The sequence below is a fragment of the Budorcas taxicolor genome, chromosome 4, assembly GCF_023091745.1.
Source record: "Budorcas taxicolor isolate Tak-1 chromosome 4, Takin1.1, whole genome shotgun sequence".
Lineage (NCBI taxonomy): Eukaryota > Metazoa > Chordata > Mammalia > Artiodactyla > Bovidae > Budorcas > Budorcas taxicolor.
Window position 1 is genome coordinate 51020653 of NC_068913.1, and position 24378 is coordinate 51045030.

Genomic DNA, 24378 nt, shown 5'->3' on the forward strand with positions numbered 1-24378 from the left:
AATGAATACATAGGAAAGTGGGTGTAAAAACGAGTTATATTTTGAATTGTATGCATTTTATTCAGAATAGAGTAAGAGTTTTACAGACAAAGCATATCCAAATAAAATATAGGCCAATCTAGTATATGCCATCCATATTTATGCCATTCTAGTATTAGAGATATTGGCTTAATTTGTTTAAATTTATTTATTTTTATCTTATTGTGTCAACATTTAATACGAGATTTACACTCATTACTTTTTAAGTGTATAATATGTTATTGCTGACTATATGTATAATATGTAGTAGATCTTTACAATGTACTCATCTTGTTTAACTGAAACATCTTGCCTGTTGATTAGAACTCCCCACTCTCCCAACCACAAGTGCTGGCAACTTATTTAACACTTAGGCCATTGGATTGAAATGAGTATAAATACATACTTATTTATAGATTGACACTTGTAACATGCAAGTCATTATTTTTAAGCTATGAAAGGAAAGGAAGGCAAAAGCAAAGTTTTCTGAAACTAGAGATGATGTCTTTACTACTCCATTTCTATTCCATATGAAGTGGCATTTCCTTGGCCAGACTTCACTCCCCAGCCATGCTGGGCAAGGAGAGGGCTCAGAGGAGGAGGCAGAAAAGGCTGGTCATTTGTGCTTCTCAGCTTCAGCTCCTCAGGTTTGCTCATCAGAAGCCAGAAATGAAGGCACACATGATTTTGCACTTTAACTCCACCTATCTGTAGCAGGTAGCATAATTATTTTCTTGGTCGACAATTTCATTTCTAATGGCAATGACTTGATCTTCCAACTGTTTCAGCTGATCAGCTTTTCCTTGTTTACTAAGATTCAAAGCTTGGATCTTCTTTTCCAAATCTTAAAGAAGAAAATGGAGGAAATGTTTAATTAGGTCCCATTTGTTAATTTTTGCTTTTATTTCCATTACTCTATAAGGTGGATCATAAAAGATCTTGCTGCAATTTATGTCACAGAGTGTTCTGCCTATGTTTTCTTCTAAGAATTTTTATAGTATCCAGTCTTATGTTTTGGTCTTTAACCCATTCTGAGTTTCTTTTTGTGTATGGTGTTGGAGAATGTTCTAATTTCATTCTTTTACATGTAGCTGTCCAGTTTTCCCAGCACCACTTATTGAAGAGATTGTTTCTTTCTCCATTGTATATTCTTGCCTCCTTTTCGTCATAGATTAGGTGGCCATAGGTGCATGGATTTATCTGGTCTTACTACCCAGTTCCATTGGTCTATGTTCTGTTTTTGTGCCAGTATCACATTGTTTTGATTATTTGATTATTGTAGCTTTGTAGTATAGTCTGAACTCGGGATGCCTCCATTTTTCTTTCTCAAGATTACTTTGGCTATTTGGGGTCTTTTGTGCTTCCATTCAAATTAAATATAGAGCTACCATTTGATTCAGCAATCCCACTCGGGCATATATTTGGAAGAAACCATAATTTGAAAAAAAGGCATGCATCCCAGTGTTCATTGCAGCACTATTTACAATAGCCAGGACATGAAAGTAACCTAAAAGTCTATCAGTGGACGAATGGATAAAGAAGATACGGTACCTACATACAAGGGAGTGTTGTTGTTGTTGTTTAGTCACTAAGTGTTGTCCAACTTTTGCGGCCCCATGAACTTCAGCCCACCCAAGCTCCTCTTTCCATATTTTGTTCCAGGCAAGAATATTGGAGTAGGTGCCATTTCCTTCTCCAGGGGATCTTTCTGAGCCAGGGATCTAAACCATGTCTCCTGCACTGGCATGTGTGTGTGCTAAGTTGCTTCAGTCATGTCTGACTCTGAGCAACTCTATGAACTGTAGCCTGCCATGCTCCTCTGTCCATGGAATTCTCCAGGCACGAATATGGGAGTGGGTTGCCATGCCCTCCTCCAGGAGTTATTCCCAACTCAGGGATCAGACCTGCATCCCTTATGTCTCCTGCATTGGCAGGCAGATTCTTTATCACTGAGCCGCCAGGGAAGCCCACAAGGGAATGTTACTTAGCCATAAAAAAGAATGAAATAATGTCATTTGCAGCAACATGGATGAACCTAGAGATTGTCATAATGAATGAAGTAAGTCAGAAAAAGACAAATATCATGATATCACTTATATGTGGAATCACAAAATAGAAACAGTCACAGATGTAGAAAACAAACATGGCTACCAAGGATGAAAGTGGGGGAAGGAAAACTGGAAGATTGGGATTGATGTAAATGCACTACCATATATTAAATGAAAAACTAATAAGAACCTACCACGTAGCACAATACTACAATATCACCTAGCACAATACTACAATAATACTCTGTAATGACCAATTTGGGGGAAGAATCTGCAAAAGAGTGGATACATGTTTATGTATAACTGATTCACTTTTCTCTACTGCAGAAACACAACATTGTAAATCAACTATACTCTGATAAAAATTAATTTAAAAAGAAAATTTTAAAAATGGATTAAATGATATCTTTCTATTTGATAGATTACTCCTAGATACCCCCATTATACAAAACACAGGGATTTATATGTCAGTTAAGGGCATATTTAGTTTTGTGGTTTGAATGCATAAATCACTTATTTTCACCAGATTTCTCAAGGTTTTCACTCAAATCAGCAGATAAATTGGTATTTTTGTCTAAAGAGAAATAGATTTCATTAGAAATGAAGAGAGATGATGAGCTTTGGTTGGATATGGTGACTTACTGTATTTCCAAAGGTTTATCCTTGCTATTTTAACTTCACTTTTTAAACAAGTTTCCATCACTTTAGGGCTTCTGAATTTTTCAGTAAAAAAGCCTGAAGACATTTTAAAAGACATGTACATTTATTCATTCTTCTCGGATACTGAAGTCCCTGAACAGTAAAAGCAAAGTAATGCCTTTCACTCTTATCCATCCTTTCATCTTTTCTATGATTGCATAAATCCATCCACACACTCATCCATGAATTCATCCATGCATGCATCCATCCAAGCATTTACTTATCTGTTCTTTATCCAACAAATACTTGGGAATTATAGTAAAGCCTAACCAGGAGCTCATAGTGTAGTGGATGAAAGAGGTAGAGAGAGCTACAGTTAACAGTGTGAGGTGGCCTTTAGAAAAGAAACTGACCTTCTTTAGTGGAACTTCTAAAAGAAAGAAGTAAGTGTTTCACTTCACTTGGTTGTATCACATGTGGATACTCAGTTGGTTTGGGGTTACTGTCAAACTAGCATGTAGCATGTAGCATTACAAGCTAGATTGCTGAAGAAATATGAAACTGTCTTGTGAACAAAAGTTGAATTAACTGGTTATGCTTCAAATGGAGAAAGAAGATTCAGGATATGTACTATAGCTATTTTCAAGTACTTGTGGGCAGAAAAGCAGAGTGTACACATTTGGTCATCCCGAGGACATAGTATGAAATCAGCACATGAAAGCTTCATGAAGGAAGATTCTGTCTGAATATAAAGAACTTTCCCTGGTGGTCCAGTGGTTAAGACTCCATACTCTCAACACAGGGAGCATGGGTCTGATCCCTGGTTAGGATCAAACATGTTGTAAGGCACAACCAAAGAAAAAAACAACAACAACAACTTTCTAGTAGTCACAGCAGTTCAAAGACTAAGAAGTTGCTATGGTAGGTGATGAGCATTCTATCAATCACTAGAAACTTTCACATACAGGCCATGTGGGATTAAAGAGGGGTTTTAGCATTAGAAGACTATTTGTACGAAGAGAAAAATATTAATAGATCCTGGTGTTTCTACCAAGTAATTTAATAAGAGCATGCTGGATACTCTTCATTTGCCCCACCAGATCCATTCCCCATCCTGCCGGTCCTGGAAAGCCAGCCTCCCTGGATGACATCACCTGGCTCCCTTGACCTCTGGCTTTCATTCACACTTGGCAGCCAGGCGGTTCTGAGAAGTGATGGGTGGCGGGGGGAGGGGAGTGAGCAGATTGCATCCCTGGGGAGCAGCAGGGTTCTGGCAGTTCTGCCATCTTTTGAGTCCAACTCCTGCAACGCGGCCTCCTCCCTTCTGCCCTGGTGTTCCCAGGGCTGCTTTCTAGCACTCACACTCCTGCCTCTCGTGGCTTCTTCAGGGATGCTAATGGCTTCTCTGCTGGTCACCCAGGACCTCCACGCCCTTGGCTGATGCTCTTAATTCCTGGGCTTCTATTCTAATTCCTTCTGACAAGAAATACAGCCTATTTACCTTCTCCCCTCAAACCAGGTCTAGCTTTCTTTGCCAGATGTTTGGACCAACAGAAAGCAGAAGAAATGATGTTGCTGGACCTCAAGAATCTTGGGCCTTCTACTCACTCTAATGGAACCCTGTAACCACCAGGTTGTCAAGCAACCTGAGCTGAAAGACCCGGTGGAGAGAGGCAGTACCTCAGCCAATCCTGGGCCCTGGCAGACCTACCAGTTGATCCATCAGCCAATGCAGCTGCTTGAGTAACACCCCAGGAGAGACCCACAGAAAAACAGTGCATGCTTGTTGTTCTAAGATGTTAAATTTGGGGAACAGTTTGTGATGTGTTGAATACATAACTGAGACAACTCTGCTTATAAACACACGATCCAGAATTGTATCCAAGTGTGTTTTCATTTCTTGCTAGGATCCTGACTGACACAAAGCTCTGCAGAGGGATCTTGGCTATTGACTGGGGCCCACTCTCTACTCTCTTCACTTTGACCTGGTCAAGTTAAGTCAGGGCTCCTTTCTGGAATCCCATGGGCCTCTCTTCCTAACAGATGGGATAGAATACAACCCTTGTGGTTCAGCCTGTTCCCAAGTGGCAGAGTTAGGAAGATGGCCAAACCACTGTTTTATTTTCCTATCTTGTTGAGTTGTGAAAACAGCCTTAAAGTGAGAAGAAAGAAAGAAGTAGAAGGTATTATTTTCAGTCTCTCTGAGTAGATGTCCCCTGACTTAAACTTCTCTTCCAACTTAATTTCAAGAACTGTGAAAGTTTTAGTCTATGTGGGAAAGTGGAAACAATGTGGACCCTGACATAAAATATAAGACAGAGAGGATTCTCCTTGTGTTTTTGTTCCCATAACAGGGACCAAGGTCTGGGAATAATAGAAACTGATTCTTCATGGTATCGCCCCTGGAATTCAAGGTAAAAAAATATTTGTCCTTTTGAATCTTAGAATTTTTAAAATTATTAGGAAAATACTGAAAATGAAAAGAAGCTCACTACTTTTAAAACAATTCCACAAATGTAAAAAGTAGTATTTTTCCTCTTCACCCACCCCTTCGCCAGAGATATCCAACAGTAAGAGTATGGTGTTATTTTCCCTGACTTTGGCCCACAGTGACGTTGCATTTTCATTTTTTTTCATGTCATAGCAGTGATATAAATGGTTATAGGGCCAAAGACTCATTTTATAATCAGTTCAGTTCAGTCGCTCAGTTGTGTCTGACTCTGTGACCCCATGGACTGCAGCATGCCAGGCTTCCCTGTCCTTCACCAACTCCTAGAGCTTGCTCAAGCTCATGTACATTGAGTCACTGATTCCATCCAACAATCTCATCCTCTGTCATCCTCTTTTCCTCATGCCTTCAATCTTTCCCAGCATCAGGGTCTTTTCCAATGAGTCAGTTCTTTGCATCAGGTGGCCAAAGTACTGGAGTTTCAGTTTCAGCATCAGTCCTTCCAATGAATATTCAGGACTGATTTCCTTTAGAATTCAATGGTTTGATCTTGCAGTCCAAGGGACTCTCAAGTCTTCTCCAATACCCCAGTTCAAAAGCATCAGTTCTTCAGCACTCAGCTTTCTTTATAGTCCAACTCCAGTATCCTTGCCTAGAAAATCCAATAAACAGAGGAGCCTGGTGGGCTACAATCCACGGAGTCACAAAGAGTTGGACACGACTGATCGATTAACATACACACACACACACATCCATACATGATCACTGGAAAAACCATAGCTTTGACTGGATGGACCTTTGTTGGCAAAGTAATGTCTCTGCTTTTTAATATGCTGTCTAGGTTGGTCATAACTTTTCTTCCAAGGAGTAAGCGTCTTTTAATTTCATGGCTGCAGTCACCATCTGCAGTGATTTTGGAGCCCCCAAAATAAAGGCTCTCACTGTTTCCATTGTTTCCCCATCTATTTGCCATAAAGTGATGGGGCCAGTTGCCATGATCTTAGTTTTTTAAATGTTGAGTTTTAAGCCAACTTTTTCACTCTCTTCTTTCACTTTCATCAAGAGGCTCTTTAGTTCTTCTTTGCTTTCTGCCATAAGGGTGGTGTCATCTGCATATCTGAGGTTAGTGATATTTCTCCCTGCAATTCATTTTATAATAAAGAAGCCCTTATAAGTGAGGAGTTTCAGTTATTTTAATATTTTGAGAGTTACTTATATTCCAAATGAGTCTGGTTAACTTGAAAGCATTTGTTGTTGTTCAGCTGCTAAGCGGTGTCTGACTCTTTGTGATCTCGTGGACTGCAGCACTCCAGGCTTCCTTGTCCTTCACTATTTCCTGGAGCTTGCTTAAACTCATGTCCATTGATTAGTTGATGCCATCCAACCATCTCTTCCTCTGTCATCCCCTTCTCTTCTTTCCCTCAATGTTTCCCAGCATCAGGGTCTTCGGGAAACAATAAACACAACAATAAGTAAAACTAGACCACTCATCATTTGATATTTCTTGATGATTTAGAGGTGGTTCAGGACATGATGACTGCCCAGAACAATAACAAGTATCAGCTGTGGGAAAAGTAGACCGATTACCTTTTAAATTATATGTGTTCTGTGTTTACATAACTATTTATTTACTTAACATCTGATGTCTGATGGAAGCTAATTCTTTAGCCAAATTGGTCTATGTTTTTAATGGTTCTTTGGCTTTTATTATTTAAGTTAATTTTTATTGGAATGTAGTTACTTTGGGTTTTCCAGGTGGTGCAAGTGGTAAAGAATCTGCCTGCAATGCAGGAGACACCAGTTCGATCCCTGGTTGGGAAGATCCTCTGGAATAGGAAATGGCAACCCACTCCAGTGTTCTTGCCTGGAAAATTCCATGGACAGAGAAGCCTGGCAGGCTATAGTCCACAGGGTCACAAACGATCAGTCATGACTGAGCGCGCGTGCACATAGTTGCTTTACAATGTTGGGTTAGTTTCCACTGTAGGCTTAGTTTCTTCTGTACACCAAAGTGAATCAGCTATATATATATACATATATCCCTTCTTTGTGTTTTGATTTCCCTCCCATTTAGTTCACCACAGAGCTCTGAGTAGAGTTCCCTGAGCTATACAGTAGGGTCTCATTAATTATCCGTATTACATATAGTACCAACATTTACTACACTTCCTGTGCATCAAAATTTCCATTTTGTTCAGAGTGTGTTTCCTTCCGAGTTGCTACCTACAGACCCGTGTGAAATGACGTAGCATTCTAGAGTCTAGATCATACTAACTCCAAAAAAGTAATTTGAAGGAGAAGAGAAAATGAGCAGCATAGGTGAAGACAGGGTTCCCCACCTTGGCACTAGTGATATTTTGGGCAGAACAACTGTTTATTATCGGGGAGACATTCTGTGGATTATAGAACATTTAGCAACATCCCTAACCTCCATCCACTAGAACGTTAGTTGAACCACTAGTTGTGACAAACAGGAATGTCTTCAAACATTTTTATCCCCGGGGAGGGGAGAAAATCACCCCTGATTAAGAAGCACCAAATTAGGGAACTTTCTTGGTGGTCTAGTGGCTAAGACTCTGTGCTCCCGATGCAGGGGGCCTGGGTTCAATCCTTGTCAGGGAACTAGAGTCCACAGGCTACAACTGAAGATCCTGCATGCCACAACTAAGACCCAGCGCAAGACCCAGCACAGCCAGAGAAATAACAGAAGCACCGAATTAGGACAAGGGCATTTTAAGGTGACTAAAGGCGATTTCAGTGTGCTCCAATTAGTACAGGTCAGAGTTCATCAATACTCTTTGAAGTAAGACCCGGCACAAGGCATGTTCTGTTACAGTCACAAACCCAGCTCCTACTTCTGTCTCAACTCAGTGGACTCATAAGTGGTTAAACTGTGTCAACCATAAATTGAAACCAGTATTTGTCCTACTAGGAAGGTGGCATATTATTAATATGATGTTATTGTCAAACTGGGGGAGTGCATAGAAGGATAGATAGAACTATTACATGATCTGGGAATCCTCAACGTGTGTATTCATCTGAAAGAAACAAAATCTGTACCTCAAAGAGATACTGCTCCCCTGTGTTCACTGCAACACTATTCACAACAGCCGAGACATGGAAACAATCAGTGTCTGTCCATGGACGACTGGATACAAACACTGTGAGAGGCATATATTCACGTATCAGATATATACATATATACGTATAAATATAGTTCAGCTATAAAAAGCAAGGAAATCTTGCCCATATGTAACAATGGACGAACCTAGAGGACATTATGCTAAGTGAAAATAAACCAGACAGAGAAAGACAAATACTATATGATCTCACTCATATGTGGACTCTAAACACACAGAATGAGGAGAATTGTGGCTGCCATGGGTTGCAGGGGTGTAGAGGACATTGGGCAGATGTTAGTCAAAGAATATAAACTTCCAGTTGAAAGATGAATGGTTCTGTGGATCAATCAGATTATATTGTGCATACCAGTAGATCAGAAGCATTATTACCACATGTACAAAAAGGCTGGGTTTTCCTGGAGGCTCAGAGGGTAAAGAGTCTGCCTGCAATGCGGGAGACCCAGGTTCAATCCTCAGGTCAGGTAGATCCCCTGGAGAAGGAAATGACAGCTCACTTCAGTACTCCTGCCTGGAAAAATTCCATGGATGGAGGTGCCTGGTAGGCTTCATTCCATGGGATCACAAAGAGTCAGACATGACTGAGCAACTTCACAGGCATCCCTGGCAGCTCAGTCAGTAAAGAATCTGCCTGCAGTGCAGGAGACCCAGGTTCAATCCCTGGGTTGGGAAGATCCCCTGGAGAAGGAAATGGCAACCCACTCCAGTGTTCTTGCCTGGAAAATCCCATGGACAGAAAGGCTGGCCTGTGCAGTCCATGGGGGTCACAAGAATCGGACACAACTTAGTGACTAAACCACCAGCTCAAAAAGGTAGTTATGTGAGGTGGTGGATGTGTTAACTTCATTGTAGTAGTCATTTCACAACACACATATTCATCAAACCATCACGTTGTACACTTTAAATACATACAATTCTATTTGTCGATTATACCTCCAAAAATCTGGGAGCATATAAAGAATGGGTACCTGCTCTTCTTCCCATCTTGTCCTCTGTGTCTCCAGCCGGTTTCGCTGCCGCACCTTCTGGCTGTTTCACTTTTCCTAATGTTTCCTTCGTCAGCCCTGATACGCTCATCTTATGCTGAAGAACAGCATATTGATTCTGTAGCTCAACAAACTCCTACAACACAGTAACATTCTCATTATCAGAAGATACTTGTAAAGCACGCACACATGTGATGTCTGCCTGACACTGTTCATAAAAGGAGTGCGAGGCAACCGTCATCTACTCAACATGCTTGGGTCACTCTGAGATGTCCAGCAGGGCTTTCATTGGTATTGCTTGTTTGTTTACAGGCTGAAAAAATTCTCAGCTTTAGTGAACTAAAAATGAAAATATCCTGTTGTAAAATATCAAACATTGTTTTATGTGATGGCAACTATTTATGAGGTACCAGTTTGTCCTGAAGTATAAGGTGAGAGCTACACAGGACAGAACTGACTCAGGGCTGCCCTGGACAAAGGTCTTGGTTCAGTTGGGTTGAGCACTTACAAGTGCAAGGTGAAGGTCAGAGCGAGTGAACATTCAGAAGCAGCAAGGACACGGGATTTGCTTGGTACAAAGGTGAGATAGGAACGTGGTAGGAAGGGAGGCAGGAGGTTATGAAGCGCTCCCTCAATATTAGAAGGGAAATCTTCAGGGTCAGCCTGAGTGGCTGACAACCTAGAACGTTAGACAGATGAATACAGGCCCGACCCAGGAATGGACTATGGAAGTGGTAGAAGGTGGGCAGGAAGCACCTTTCTCAACCTCTGTTTCACAGAAAACACCCTCACCTCCCAAGTCAGCAAAAAATGTACCCAGCACATTAGGAATTAAGAGCAAGAAAATACACCAGTTATAAAAAACACTTCAACCTCTTTCTTTTGCTTAAGCTGCTATATGAATGAGACCAACCAGATTTCCTGCCAAGAAAATGAGTTGACAGCCTCTTTCAGCAACCGAAATGAATAGGCCATTTTCCACAACTGGTTCATGAATTCACTCTGATTTTTGTAACTCAATCTGTTCTCTTTGGCAGGTGACTTGTAGTTCTTTATCTGCTATGTGATTTAATTAGAGCAAAGGGCAAATACGTACAGTTAGACCCGTGACATACATTGCGAACGTTTGGGAGTTTAGGAAAAAATTAGACTAGATGGGAGTAAACAGTCTAACATAATCTGGTCACAAAACTCTTCCTCGGGAGACAGCCCTCCATGTGCAGAAGCGTCTCCATGCCCAGCGGGTTCCCACTATGGGACATGGACCAGCACTAAAGGAAATGCTGACAAATGGCACAAAAATCTGGGGTTAAGGGACTATCTTTCATAGAAGCACTGTTTGTCTGCTCTTGGTGGCAGAGGCAGGATCAATGACCTCCTCAAGGCCTCCAGCCTGGTGCCGGGCCGCTTCAGCCTGAGCTCGTGCATGGCCAGCCTCTCCTCGATTCCTCTGCAGTGTGGTCTGCAGCTGGGCAAGTCCACCCTCCAACGCTGACTGGTGCTTTGCTACGTCTAGCTTATTCTTCATCTCCTGGGCCTGATTTTCAGCCTGCTGTTGATTGAAACACCAGAAAAGAAAAAGTCTCCTTAGGTAATAAACAAACAAGAAAATAAATGATGTAATGATCCCTCCACAAATAATCTAGGTGTAAAGGGAAAGAAAACTGTTCCTTTGCTTTTTCTGTTCTATTAAAACAATGTTATAATAAGATGCTTCTGATAATAGGGTATAAGAGAAAATATGGCACATATCAGTGTAGCCACCCTCTGGCTTAAGAGTAAGTAATGCCATGAGCCAAGGCCTTGGGTGTACCACCCTCCTCTCCATACCTCCCTCCACCCCCCTCAAAGGTTACCACTACCCTGAATCTAACACTTTTCATTCCACATACTTCCATTTCATTCCGTGTGTGTGTGTGTGTGTGTATGAGCTGTCTTTTTGGGTATTTCTAACAAAATACAGTGGAGAAGGCAATGGCACTCCACTCCAGTACTCTTGCCTGGAAAATCCCATGGATGGAGAAGCCTGGTAGGCTGCAGTCCATGGGGTCGCTAGGAGACTGAGCGACTTCACTTTCACTTTTCACTTTCATGCATTGGAGAAGGAAATGGCAACCCACTCCAGTGTTCTTGCCTGGAGAATCCCAGGGACGGGGAGCCTGGTGGGCTGCCGTCTACGGGGTTGCACAGAGTCGGACATGACTGATGCAAGTTAGCAGCAGCAGCAGCAACAAAATACAGGATTTTCTACTTTTAAACTTTATATATAGATAGCATCCTGTTTTTTTCTGCAGCTTGAATTTTTAAATTAAAAATTTTGCTTGTACAGGTCATTTAAGCCAATTTGCATAGCTCTTGTATATTCACTTTTACCAATTTAAAGTGTCTCACAGTTTGACTGTACAAAAGTTGACTTTTCTCTTCTCTGGCGATGCAGGGGTGGCTTCTAATTTTTTTCTCCCTTATAAATAATAACAAACCTTTTACCCTTATTTGGACAGGGAGGCCTAACGTGCTACGGTTCATGGGGTCGCAAAGAGTTGGACACGACTGAGCGACTGAACTGAACTGAACTACCCTTATTCCTTATTTTGGTGACTATGCTTATGATGTCTAAAAGTCTGGTTTGTCATTGGTTATCTCCTTCGTTCTTTGGTCAAAGTTTCATACCTTCTTTGATTTTTCTTAAGCATAATGAACACTCTTCTTTTGTATCAGATATCCAGTAACGGTTATATTCAGTCTCCTGCAGTCTGATTCTCTTGTTTGCTATTTCTGATGATTCTTCCTTAAGGCAATTTGTTTCTTTATTATGTGTTTTAAGGGAACCCTTTGAGGCTTGGTTTTAAGGTACAGTCCTTTGGAAAGGATTTCTCATGGCCTCCATCAGGCATCTGAGGGCCTTGACAACTCCGGGTCACTTTAAATGACATTTTTATCTTGGTTTATGGGGGTCACACAGGTAGTGTGGATTCTAGCCCCATCTTACCTGAGAGCCAGCTTGTTAATAATTCGCAGTGAAGATTATCCCCCTCTACACAGAGGCTAGTGTCTATACCACCTCTCTCTGTGTAATGGTCTAACATTTCCTTGAGGGTGTGCCTTTTAAGGACCCTACTCTCTGCAGGGGCCTCATTGCCTCCTTGTATAGGTTCTTCTATTACTTATGGCAGCTATGAAAACCAGCAGTGCTGATACCCCAGGGATTGGCAGCTGCCCTCTGCCGGCTTCCTGATCAATTACCTCTCTGGATCATGCTTTCCCGTCATTTTTGGCCTCTGAAGATGTCCTCCATTTTTTTTTACCAATTCAGCAATGCATTTAAAAATGTTTTAAAATGACATTTTCAGGTTTCTTTCTTTTTTTTTTGGCTAGGCGGGTTCCTTTGTGTACTGGTCCATCATGCTGCTAGAAAGAGAGAAGCCCCTTCCTGTGCCCTCAGGTATATGTGGGAGTTTTTCTAGAGTAGGAATCTGCAAGCTTTTTCTGTAAAGGGCCTGACAGTAAACATTTTATACATTGTGGTCCAGAAAATCTTGATTGTAACTATTCAACTCAGTGCCGTGGCTGCGCAAATGATCTATGGACAATATGTGGCTGAATTCCAATTGAACTGTGTGACTTTGGACACTACAACAGTTGGTGGGTGCATGTGGCCCCTGGGCTGTATTTTGCCAACCCCTAGTCTAGAGTAGATGTACAGAAGGAGAAAACCTGGAGGCCTTTACTTTTTGCTCCTATATATGTGCAACCTCTTCATATCTAAACTTTTTAAAATTTCCTGGTGTCCTAATCCTGTTCTGGTGCTTTCTGCTTTTCTTTTCAGGATGCCTGTATTTAGATATCTAAACTGAGCTGAAGAGCAGAGACTGAGGAGCTTGCAGTCTGCTGGGAAGGGGATGAGCCTTGGAGGAGAGATGTCATGGACTCTCAGACTAGGACCTGTTTTGTCCTTTAACTGCCAGGCTTCCTCTTCCAGACCCATCAAGTGGGTTAAAGCATGGCTTTATTCCTGCCAAACTCTGGATGGAACCCTTTCTTTTGGGTTATCTTTCAGTTTTAGGATATGTTGGTGAGATTTTATGTAAACTTCATTATAAAAGTCTGGCAACAATTAACTTAATTTCTTTGGTTGGTGAGCTTTCAAAGCTCTATGACTTTCCCTGGTATAAGAAGGGATAATATGACATCACTTCTAGGTGGAATTTAAGATACAACACAAATAAACCTATCTACCAAACAGAAACAGACTCACAGACATAGAGATCAGATTTCTGATTGCCAACATGGGGAGTGGGGGCGGAGGGCTGGGAGGGATGGACTGGGTATTTGCGGGTGGTGGATGTTAAATATTACATTTAGAATGGATAAACAACAAGGTCCTACTCTATAGGACAGGGAGCTATATCCAATCTCCTGGGATAAACCATAATGGAAAAGAATATTTTAAGAAGAATGTATATGTATGTAAAACTGAATTACTTTGCTGAACAGCAGACACTGGCATAACACTGTAAATCAACTATACTCCAATTTAAAAATTAAAAAAAAAAGAAGGGACAAACTGTCCTCAAATCTATCACTAATTAGCTGTGTGACCTTAGGCAAATGACTTAGTCTCCCCAGGTCTTAGTTTCTTCATTTACAAGTTGGTGGTAGCACTTGCTTTGTCCCCCAGGCTTGGCCAACAGTGAAAAGAGATAATGCTGGGAGAGCTCTGTAGTACATTAATTACACATACGATACTATCATAGCCTAATTTATCATCATAATAATCTCATTGAACAGATAAGACAAGCATGACATTGGCAGACATAAAACCTGTGCTGTCTCCACAGTTGAAGTTTATTTCAGGTTAGTTTCAAAGAAGATAAAAAAATACCTGAAGTTTGTCCTTTCTGAATTTTGTTATCTCGGCAGTCAGCTGTGTGATGGTAGAATCTGCCCGTCCTTGAGTGATCTGAACTTGTTGCAACTTCTTCAACATTTTGCTGAGATTTGATAGAACATTTTCTGCTTTTCTGAGGTAAGATATTAACATATCAGATTAGATAAATATACAATTATTCATTTATTTCACCTTGAGAGTTCATTCAACTCAACCAAAAACTTTCCTAAATTATTTATAAAGTCTGTTTAAATTACTCTCAAGCAAGGCAAAGCACTGAAGTCTTCATTTTGAGAAACAGGTATATTTAAATGCCAATAAAAACACTTATATTGTATATGCCTACATAGGTACAGATTTTGCCAGGTATGGAAATCAAAGATATAGATATCATTTCTTAACTTGTCATAAGCAGAGCTGTTTGGGTAATAAAAATGCCAAGCTTGGAACAACAACAACAAAAAAACTATCTTCAGCCAGTTCTTTCCTGACTCCTCAAACTTAAGCAATGCTCTTGAAATTCTTATTGGAGGTGAGGGGCTGGGGGTGGGCAAGTCTAGAGGCTCCACAGAGAGCAAAGAGAGTGAAAGGCTTTGCATTTACAGGCTGTGTTTATTCAGGTTTATTTAAGCTTCACTGACATTCCAGCCGCCCAGGGGCCCAGTCAGAGGTTAAAATCACAAGCATTCCAAGTGATAGTCTATTTTACAGAAATGAGCTCACCTCAAGTCAACATTCACCAGATACTTAGATCTACAGGCTCAGAAGAACCTTTGGAAGAATGTACGAAGTCAGGGAGATAGCTGACTGACCTTAGTAGAGGCATAGTAGAAATGCTTGTGTAGGAGCAAAAATAGCTAAATGGCAAAACATCCTCTTCTCCAATCAACCCATTCTCTCCTTCCAGTGGTCATTTTTTTTCTTTTTAAAGAAAAATACTATTTTTTTAAGAGCAGTTTTAGGGTCACAGCAAAATTGAGAGGGAGGTACAGAGAGTTCCCATACACTTATAACCTCCCCAGTTATTGACACCCCGCACCAGAGGGTCCATTTGTTACAACTGATGAATCTACACTGACACACCATAATCACCCAAAGTCCACAGTTTACATTAGGGCTCACTCTTGGTGTTGTCCATTCTGTGGGTTTGGACAAATGTATAATGACATGCATTTATCACTATAGTATCAAACTGAGTATTTTCACTGTCCTAAAATTCCTCTGTGTTTGCCTATTCATCCCTCTCCTCAATCCCTGCAACCACTGATCTTTTTTTTTTTCACTGTCCCCATAGTTGTGCTATTTCCAGAAGGTCTTAGAGTAAGAAGCATACAGTATATAGCTTTCCTTTTCTACACTTCCCTACAGTTACAGAAGGGGGTTCTGGAGTCTTGCCTTCTCATAACTCCTCCATCCCCGTATCTTTTCACTGTATTCTTTTTTCCCTTAGATTTTCAATGTATTGCTCATTATAGTACATTTAGAGAGCACTCCCCAAAAAAGAAGAAAGAAGAAAAAAATATCGGAGAGAAAAATGTACCAATGATTCTACCACCTTTTATGATATTGGCATATTCTAACATTTTTTTCCTTATAAGATTTTTGTTTTCATGACTGAGAGCCTCTTCTGTGTATAAAGTGTTATCTTCTTTTTAAACATATTAACATTATACACTGTAAAAATTTCTGCATGTTACTTCATCAGCATCATTTTTAACAGCAGTATGATCGTGCTGTAGTTACTTAATATTCCTAGTTGTAAATAGTAAAACTGGGAGGGGCTGGGCTTTCAGTGGAGTCTGAGGGACTTTATTTGTATAAGTGGATGGTGAGATAGTTCAGGTCTCAGCTCTGCTTCAGGGCATCCAAAAATGATGGTGGATGTAGAGGATGGTACCATTATCCACTGACCCTATGACCTTGACTCACAGTACCCCATGATCATAAAAACATCAAGGTGGCTTCTCATCTTTGGTTAATGAAGTCGACAAGGGCAAAAGGAACCAAGAACTGGTTGGCTTTGTGTGCTGTATGTATCATTCTACTCCAGTACTACTCTTGGGGCACTAGAGTCCTTTTCTTCTCTTCCTTACCATCATATCTTTTTAACGTGATATATATATATTTTAAGTTTAAATTTTCAAAGTACTGCTTATTGCCATAAAAATAGAAAGAACCAAAAATCAGTGTAAAAGAAGGGGGAAATACAGATATTCCCACCACTTGTTAAGATATTGGCATATAATTAATACATGAGGAGCCTGGTAGGCTGCAGTCCATGGGGTCACTATGAGTCAGGCACGACTGAGCGACTTCACTTTCACTTTTCACTTTCATGCATTGGAGAAGGAAATGGCAACCCACTCCAGTGTTCTTGCCTGGAGTATCTCAGGGACAGGGGAGGCTGGTGGGCTGCTGTCTATCTATGGGGTCACACAGAGTCGGACATGACTGAAGCAACATAGCAGCAGCAGTAGCAGCAATATACGGCATTTACTGTTGTATATTGGTATAAAGAGGTAACAGACCACACGGAAGGGCGCTCAGTCTAAGAAAAATGGGAAACCAGCATCTTTATGCACTGCCTCCCAGCTTCCCAGCTTTCTGGGGCACCTCCACAGACAGCTTCATTTTGGGCAATGAACTATCAGAGGGTAATTTCATTTGAATGCTATAGCTCCTTATGCTAGCTCCTTGGGCAAATATTTTTCTGATGACCTTTCAGCACATCGCCTGTTAGAGCATGAGGAGAATATTAATATTAATTGTACTTAATCAGCTGCTTCTGCCTTCACCAAAACCTCCCAGGCTCCATCTGCTGCTTTGTTTAGCCTGTCCTCTTCTGTCCTGTAGTCCTCACAGAGTTGCATAAGTTTCTGTATTTTGTCAAGTTCATGGGTTAGATTTTGTGATGTTATTGGGCGGTGGATGTCAAGTACACGATTTGCCACCTTCTCTACGTCCTCTGGAGGCACGTGTTCCTCTTAAATAAGAAGATGCATTTTAGATAACTGTGTCTCCTTATCATTCTATCTTGTCAATAGCATCACAATGAATTCTAAGCTAAATCTATTTGTATTTGATTAGTGTCTCTAGAATATAGGAACTAGACTGTAAGTGTCCCATAGACTCTTCTGCATCCTCAATTTTCCCTTCTCTGTGAAAGAAACACTGTTTGTGTAATGATCAACACACCTGAACAAATGTTTGTTGGAAAAATAACAGATTTGGGATATTTTGTGACCTACAAAATGTCTTCACAATAATTGCTTATTGTAAGTACAGATTCAAAAGCAATTAAAATGTTCAGATGCCTGTCATTAAGATTCAAAACCATGGAAAACTACTAAGCATAGAATGGATCAGCAACAAGGTCCTACTGTATAGCACAGGGAAATATATTCAATATCCTGTGGTAAGCCATCACGGAAAGGAATGTAAAAAAGAAGGTAAATATATGTATAACTGAGTCACTTTACTATGTAGCAGATATTAACAACAATATAAATCAGCTATAGTTCAATTAAAAAAAAAAAAAAGATTCAAACACCATGAATGAGACAATAGGGAAGCCCTGGGTTTGGACTCAACAAAACTCCACTCTAATCTCCCATGACATTAAAAAGGCTCACAATTGCCTATTATACAAAGTGAATTAAGTCAGAAAGAGAAACACAAATACTGTATATTAACACATATATTGGAATTTAGAAAGATGGTAACGATGACCCTATATGCGAGACAGCAAAAGAGACACAGACGTAAAGAACAGATTTTTGGACTCTGTGGGAGAAGGCAAGGGTGGGATGATTTGAGAGAATAGCACTGAAACATGTATATTACCATATGGAAAACAGATGACCAGTACAAGTTTGATGCATGAAGCAGGGCACTCAAAACTGGTGCTCTGGGACAACCCAGAGGGATGGGTGGGAAGGGAGGTGAAAGGAGGGTTCTGGATGGTGGGGCACATGTACACCCATGGCTGATTCATGCTGATGTATGGCAAAAACCACCACAATACTGTAAAGTAGTTATCCTCCAATTAAAATAAATTAATTTACAATAATAAAAAGGCTAACAATTTTTGCTTATCTGCATAATGGTAATTTTATATGTGATACTGCTTCTCAAAGGCCTATTTTGAGAAGGGATATGACAAAATACAGTATGGGCAACATGTTATCAAGAAACTTCTAAATACTATGCCCTGCTTTTCAGAAAATAGAATTGGCCTCTTTTGAGAACTGAAGTGGAAGATGTACTGTTGGTATTTGGGGTAATAACTCTTTGTGTCTTTCTGGCTCCTGTCTGAGGCACAGATCCCGAGTCCCATGGGGGAAGTTAGGGATGAATTAGATACAGATCTGATCTCTGATACAGATCTGACAGAATGTGGTCCACTGGAGAAAGGAATGGCAAACCACTTCAGTATTCTTGCCTTGAGAACCCCATGAACAGTATGTAAAGGCAAAATGATAGGATACTGAAAGAGAACTCCCCAGGTCAGTAGGTGCCCAATATGCTACTGGAGATCAGTGGAGAAGTAACTCCAGAAAGAATGAAGGGATGGAGCCAAAGCAAAAACAGTACCCAGCTGTGGATGTGACTGGTGATAGAAGCAAGATCCGATGCTGTAAAGAGCAATATAGCATAGGAACCTGGAATGTCAGGTCCATGAATCAAGGCAAATTGGAAGTAGTCAAACAAGAGATGGCAAGAGTGAACGTTGACATTCTAGGAATCAGCGAACTAAAATGGACTGGAAAGTATGAATTTAACTCAGATGACCATTATATCTACTACTGTGGGCAGGAATCCCTCAGAAGAAATGGAGTAGCCATCATGGTCAACCAAAGAGTCCGAAATGCCGTACTTGGATGCCATCTCAAAAACGACAGAATGATCTCTGTTCGTCTCCAAGGCAAACCATTCAATATCACAGTTATCCAAGTCTATGCCCCAACCAGTAACGCTGAGGAAGCTGAAGTTGAACGATTCTATGAAGACCTACAAGACCTTTTAGAACTAACACCCAAAAAAGATGTCCTTTTCATTATAGGGGACTGGAATGCAAAAGTAGGAAGTCAAGGAACACCTGGAGTAACAGGCACATTTGGCCTTGGATTGCAGAATGAAGCAGGGCAAAGGCTAATAGAGTTTTGCCAAGAAAATGCACTGGTCATAGCAAACACCGTCTTCCAAAAACACAAGAGAAGACTCTACACATGGACATCACCAGATGGTCAACACCGAAATCAGATTGATTATATTCTTTGCAGCCAAAGATGGAGAAGCTCTATACAGTCAACAAAAACAGGACCAGGAGCTGACTGTGGCTCAGACCATGAACTCCTTATGACCAAATTCAGACTTAAATTGAAGAAAGCAGGGAAAACCACTAGACCATTCATGTATGAGCTAAATCAAATCCCTTATGATTATACAGTGGAAGTGAGAAATAGATATAAGGGCCTAGATCTGACAGACAGAGTGTCTGATGAACAATGGAATGAGGTTCCTGACATTGTACAGGAGACAGGGATCAAGACCATCCCTATGGAAAAGAAATGCAAAAAAGCAAAATGGCTGCCTGGGGAGGCCTTACAAATAGCTGTGAAAAGAAGAGAGGTGAAAAGCAAAGGAGAAAAGGAAAGATATAAGCATCTGAATGCAGAGTACCAAAGAATAGCAAGAAGAGATAAGAAACCCTTCTTCAGCGATCAATGCAAAGAAATAGAGGAAAACAACAAATTGGGAAAGACTAGAGATCTCTTCCAGAAAATTAGAGATACCAAGGGAATTTCATGCAAAGATGGGCTCGATAAAGGACAGAAATGGTATGGACCTAACAGAAGCAGAAGATATTAAGGAGAGATGGCAAGAATACACAGAAGAACTGTACAGAAAAGATCTTCATGACCCAGATAATCACGATGGTGTGATCACTAATCTAGAGCCAGACATCCTGGAATGTGAAGTCAAGTGGGCCTTAGAAAGCATCACTAAGAACAAAGCTAGTGGAGGTGATGGAATTCCAGTTGAGCTATTTTGAATCCTGAAAGATAATGCTGTGAAAGTGCTGCACTCAATATGAGAGCAAATTTGGAAAACTCAACAGTGGCCACAGGACTGGAAAAGGTCAGTTTTCATTCCAATTCCAAAGAAAGGCAATGCCAAAGGATGCTCAAACTACTACAAAATTGCACTCATCTCACATGCTAGTAAAGTAATGCTCAAAATTCTCCAAGCCAGACTTCAGCAATACGTGAACCGTGAACTTCCTGACGTTCAAGCTAGTTTTCGAAAAGGCAGAGGAACCAGCGATCAAATTGCCAACATCCGCTGGATCATGGAAAAAGCAAGAGAGTTCCAGAAAAACATCTATTTCTGCTTTCTTGACTATGCCAAAGCCTTTGACTGTGTGGATCACAATAAACTGTGGAAAATTCTGAGAGAGATGGGAATAACCAGACTACCTGACCTGCCTCTTGAGAAATCTGTATGCAGGCCAGGAAGCAACACTTAGAACTGGACATGGAACAACAGACTGGTTCCAAATAGGAAAAGGAGTACGTCAAGTCTGTATATTGTCACCCTGCTTACTTAACTTACATGCAGAGTACATCATGAGAAACGCTGGACTGGAAGAAGCACAAGCTGGAATCAAGATTGCTGGGAGAAATATCAATAACCTCAGATATGCAGATGATACCACCCTTATGGCAGAAAGTGAAGAGGAGCTAAAAAGCCTCCTGATGAAAGTGAAAGAGGAGAGTGAAAAAGTTGGCTTAAAGCTCAACATTCAGAAAATGAAGATCATGGCATCTGGTCCCATCACTTCATGGGAAATAGATGGGGAAACAGTAGAAACAGTGTCAGACTTTATTTTTTGGGGCTCCAAAATAACTGCAGATGGTGACTGCAGCCATGAAATTAAAAGACACTCCTTGGAAGAAAAGTTATTACCAACCTAGATAGCATATTCAAAAGCAGAGACATTACTTAGCCGACTAAGGTCCATCTACTCAAGGCTATGGTTTTTCCTGTGGTCATGTATGGATGTGAGAGTTGGACTGTGAAGAAGGCTGAGCGCCGAAGAATTGATGCTTTTGAACTGTGGTGTTGGAGAAGACTCTTGAGGGTCCCTTGGACTGCAAGGAGATCCAACCAGTCCATTCTGAAGGAGATCAGCCCTGGGATTTCTTTGGAAGGAATGATGCTAAAGCTGAAGCTCCAGTACTTTGGCCACCTCATGCGAAGGGTTGACTCATTGGAAAAGACTCTGATGCTGGGAGGGATTGGGGGCAGGAGGAGAAGGGGGCGACAGAGGATGAGATGGCTGGGTGGCATCACTGACTCGATGGAGTTGAGTCTGAGTGAACTCCGGGAGATGGTGATGGACAGGGAGGCCTGGCCTGCTGCGAATCATGGGGTCGCAAAGCGTCGGACACGACTGAGCGACTGAACTGAACTGCACTGATCTCCAAGGGGTTTACCATCAAGTCGGGAAATTATAAGTCATTTCAGATGATTACTGATATTTCATAAGAGGAGAAGTGATAAATGTAAGACAAAATGATGTGGTGTTCAGAGGGAAGAGAAAATATTTCAGGAAGAACTTTAAGAAGACATTCAAATCCAGCCTTAGAAGCCCACACAGATTAAATCTGTGGAGATGTGGGTTGAAGGGACGGGTAAGGGCATTGTCAGCTCAGGCAAAATCTCAGGGTAGAACAGATAGTGTGTTTGGCTGGCCAGTGGAGGGGGTGCGTAAAAAGTATGTGAAAAAGTTAAAAAGTGTCTTAAAAAGTTTTAAAAAAAGAGGTGAAGTTCAAGAAGGCTGGGAGTGAATCACAGAAGCCCCTAAATGTGGGGCTAAGGAAACTGGACTTCATTCAAGAGACAATGGGAGCCATCGATGACTTTCAGGATTTGAGTGACACAACCTAAGTATATATCTTCTTTGCAGTAATTTTGCCGCAGCTAGTTTTAATATAAAAGAACTATTTTACTTAGTTTTTTTTTTTTTTTTTTTTTTTTTTTTTTTTTAGCTGTGCCGTGTGGCTTGTGAGATTTTAGTTCCCCAACCAGGGATTGAATCTGGGCCCGTGGCAGTGAATGTGCCAAGTCCTAACCACTGGACCGCCAGCAAATTCCCAAAGTTAATGTTTCACTTCCTATAATGCTTTTGAAAAAATGCAACAAGAATTTTTCATGAATAAATTAAAGCCATATTTTAAACAGAACCGTGGATCTGGCTCTTTATAGAAATGGTAACTGTTCTGTTAAAAAGAAAAGTTCCAGTAAAAAGTGAATTGAACGTAATTCCACACTCAGTCATGAAACATTTATTGCCATTGATTATGAGATTAAAAACTAAAATTTAAATGATTGTATATTCACCTTCAGGAAAAGTGACACAAAACTCTGTTAATAAGGAATTCAGATCACAAGGAAAATATTAAGATGGTCAAAGAAGATCTCCATAGTGTGGCCACCATAAATGTAATACTTTTATTTGGCCTTTACAGCCAAGAAAATTGAAGAAACTGGGTGGGCGAAAGGTACCACTTCCTGGTGACCAAGAATCTCGGGACTCTAACCAGGGAAGTTCCTTTTATGGAACAGGATTTTTCTCGATGCCTAGGTCGCTAAGAGTTGGACACAACTGAGTGACTTCACTTTGACTTTTCACTTTCATGCATTGGAGAAGGAAATGGCAACCCACTCCAGTATTCTTGCCTGGAGAATCCCAGGGACTGGGGAGCCTGGAGGGCTGCCGTCTATGGGGTCACACAGAGTTGGACACGACTGAAGTGACTTAGCAGCAGCAGCAGCAGCAGCCTAATTTTTGTTGTAATAATCTGAACACAGTCCCCCCCGCCCCAATTCCTTAGGCTATTTAAAGTGACATTTTTATTGTGACTCTATTTAAAGTGACATTCTAGTGGCAATGAGAACCAGGACCAGGATAGCAATAGGCTCTATGATCCAGTGAACTAGGAGGAAAACAGGTGGAACCTGCTTTGTGATCTGTTGCTTGAGCTCAGGACTGTATTTTACGATTTTCACACAATAGCGGTGGTAGTTCTGATGTTTAGTTTTGGTGTCTGAATTAACTTGCATCTGCAGAAATAGCTAACGTATTCCTCACATTAATTGGCATTAATTGTGAGTATAAATCTACTAGATTAAATCACAGATCTACTACGATCTGTGCCTAGTAAATATCAATCCATCTAGTTTCTCATTGAAAATTTGCTTTTGAACAAACAAATGTCCAGCTGACTGATTTCATACTCAGTCATTTTCACTGATTATTTTGGTCATTTTTATTAATTATTTTCACTCCTTATTTTTTTCTTATTTTGAAAATCAGTATTAGAGCTGCTAATACAATTTCTAGAAACAATGAAATAGAACTTGGCCACAGGGGTCTCATACAAATCAATAGCAAAGAGATTTAATAAAGTGACTGCAAAGATTGTAACTGACACCCTGACTGTCAATTAATTCATGTGGAGATATTAAATTACTGAATTTGGATGCTGGCTATGGGAGAGAAAGCTATCGCAGATCAATTCCATGCAGTATGGTACCCAAATGACATTATTTGCAGAAAGTGAGGTTTCAGGTCAATTTCCAGCTGTACTGTTTGATTTTTATCTTTAACTGCTAATTCTCTGGAGTTTAAAACAAAGCTTTCCCAGGGACTTCCCTGGTAGTCCATTGGTTAAAGCTATGCACTTCCACTGCAGGGGGCATGGGTTCAACCCACGGTCAGGAAGCTAAGATCCCCTATGCGTGGGGTGATCAAAAACAAAGAAAACAACAAACCTCTCCTAAAATAAGGCCCTATGAGGGATATCAAGTTTATAATCATAATAATAATGAATCAAATAGTTCCATCTGGCAGTCACAGAAAGCCAACATGAGTCTTGGAAAACAGTCAATAACAGTTATCCAAAATAATCAGCATTTTAGATGCCACTTCACTACAGTATCTGATACACTAACCAACAACCGGCATACCTTGATCTAGAGTCTTCATGTTAGATTTTCTTTTTTAAAAAATAATATAATTTTAAACGCTAAGTTCACTTGTTTGGAATTTTAACTAAATTCTAGGATTTATTACTAAATTAATCTTATATAGAGAACCATATTTTTTGATACAGAGTGAGTATTTTGCAGTTGTTTTCATTAA

At 40.6% G+C, this 24378-nt stretch overlaps 1 protein-coding gene across 1 annotated transcript in view; it reads right to left on the minus strand.

Moving 5' to 3' along the window:
• Positions 1-722: 722 nt before the first annotated feature.
• Positions 723-24378, minus strand: part of LAMB4 (laminin subunit beta 4) — a 117510-nt gene continuing 93854 nt past the window's right edge. Inside the window, 6 exon segments of the mRNA XM_052638388.1 lie at positions 723-862; positions 9263-9416; positions 10656-10829; positions 14163-14301; positions 16944-17151; positions 18762-18765. Coding sequence (XP_052494348.1) covers positions 723-862; positions 9263-9416; positions 10656-10829; positions 14163-14301; positions 16944-17151; positions 18762-18765 — 819 coding nt within the window.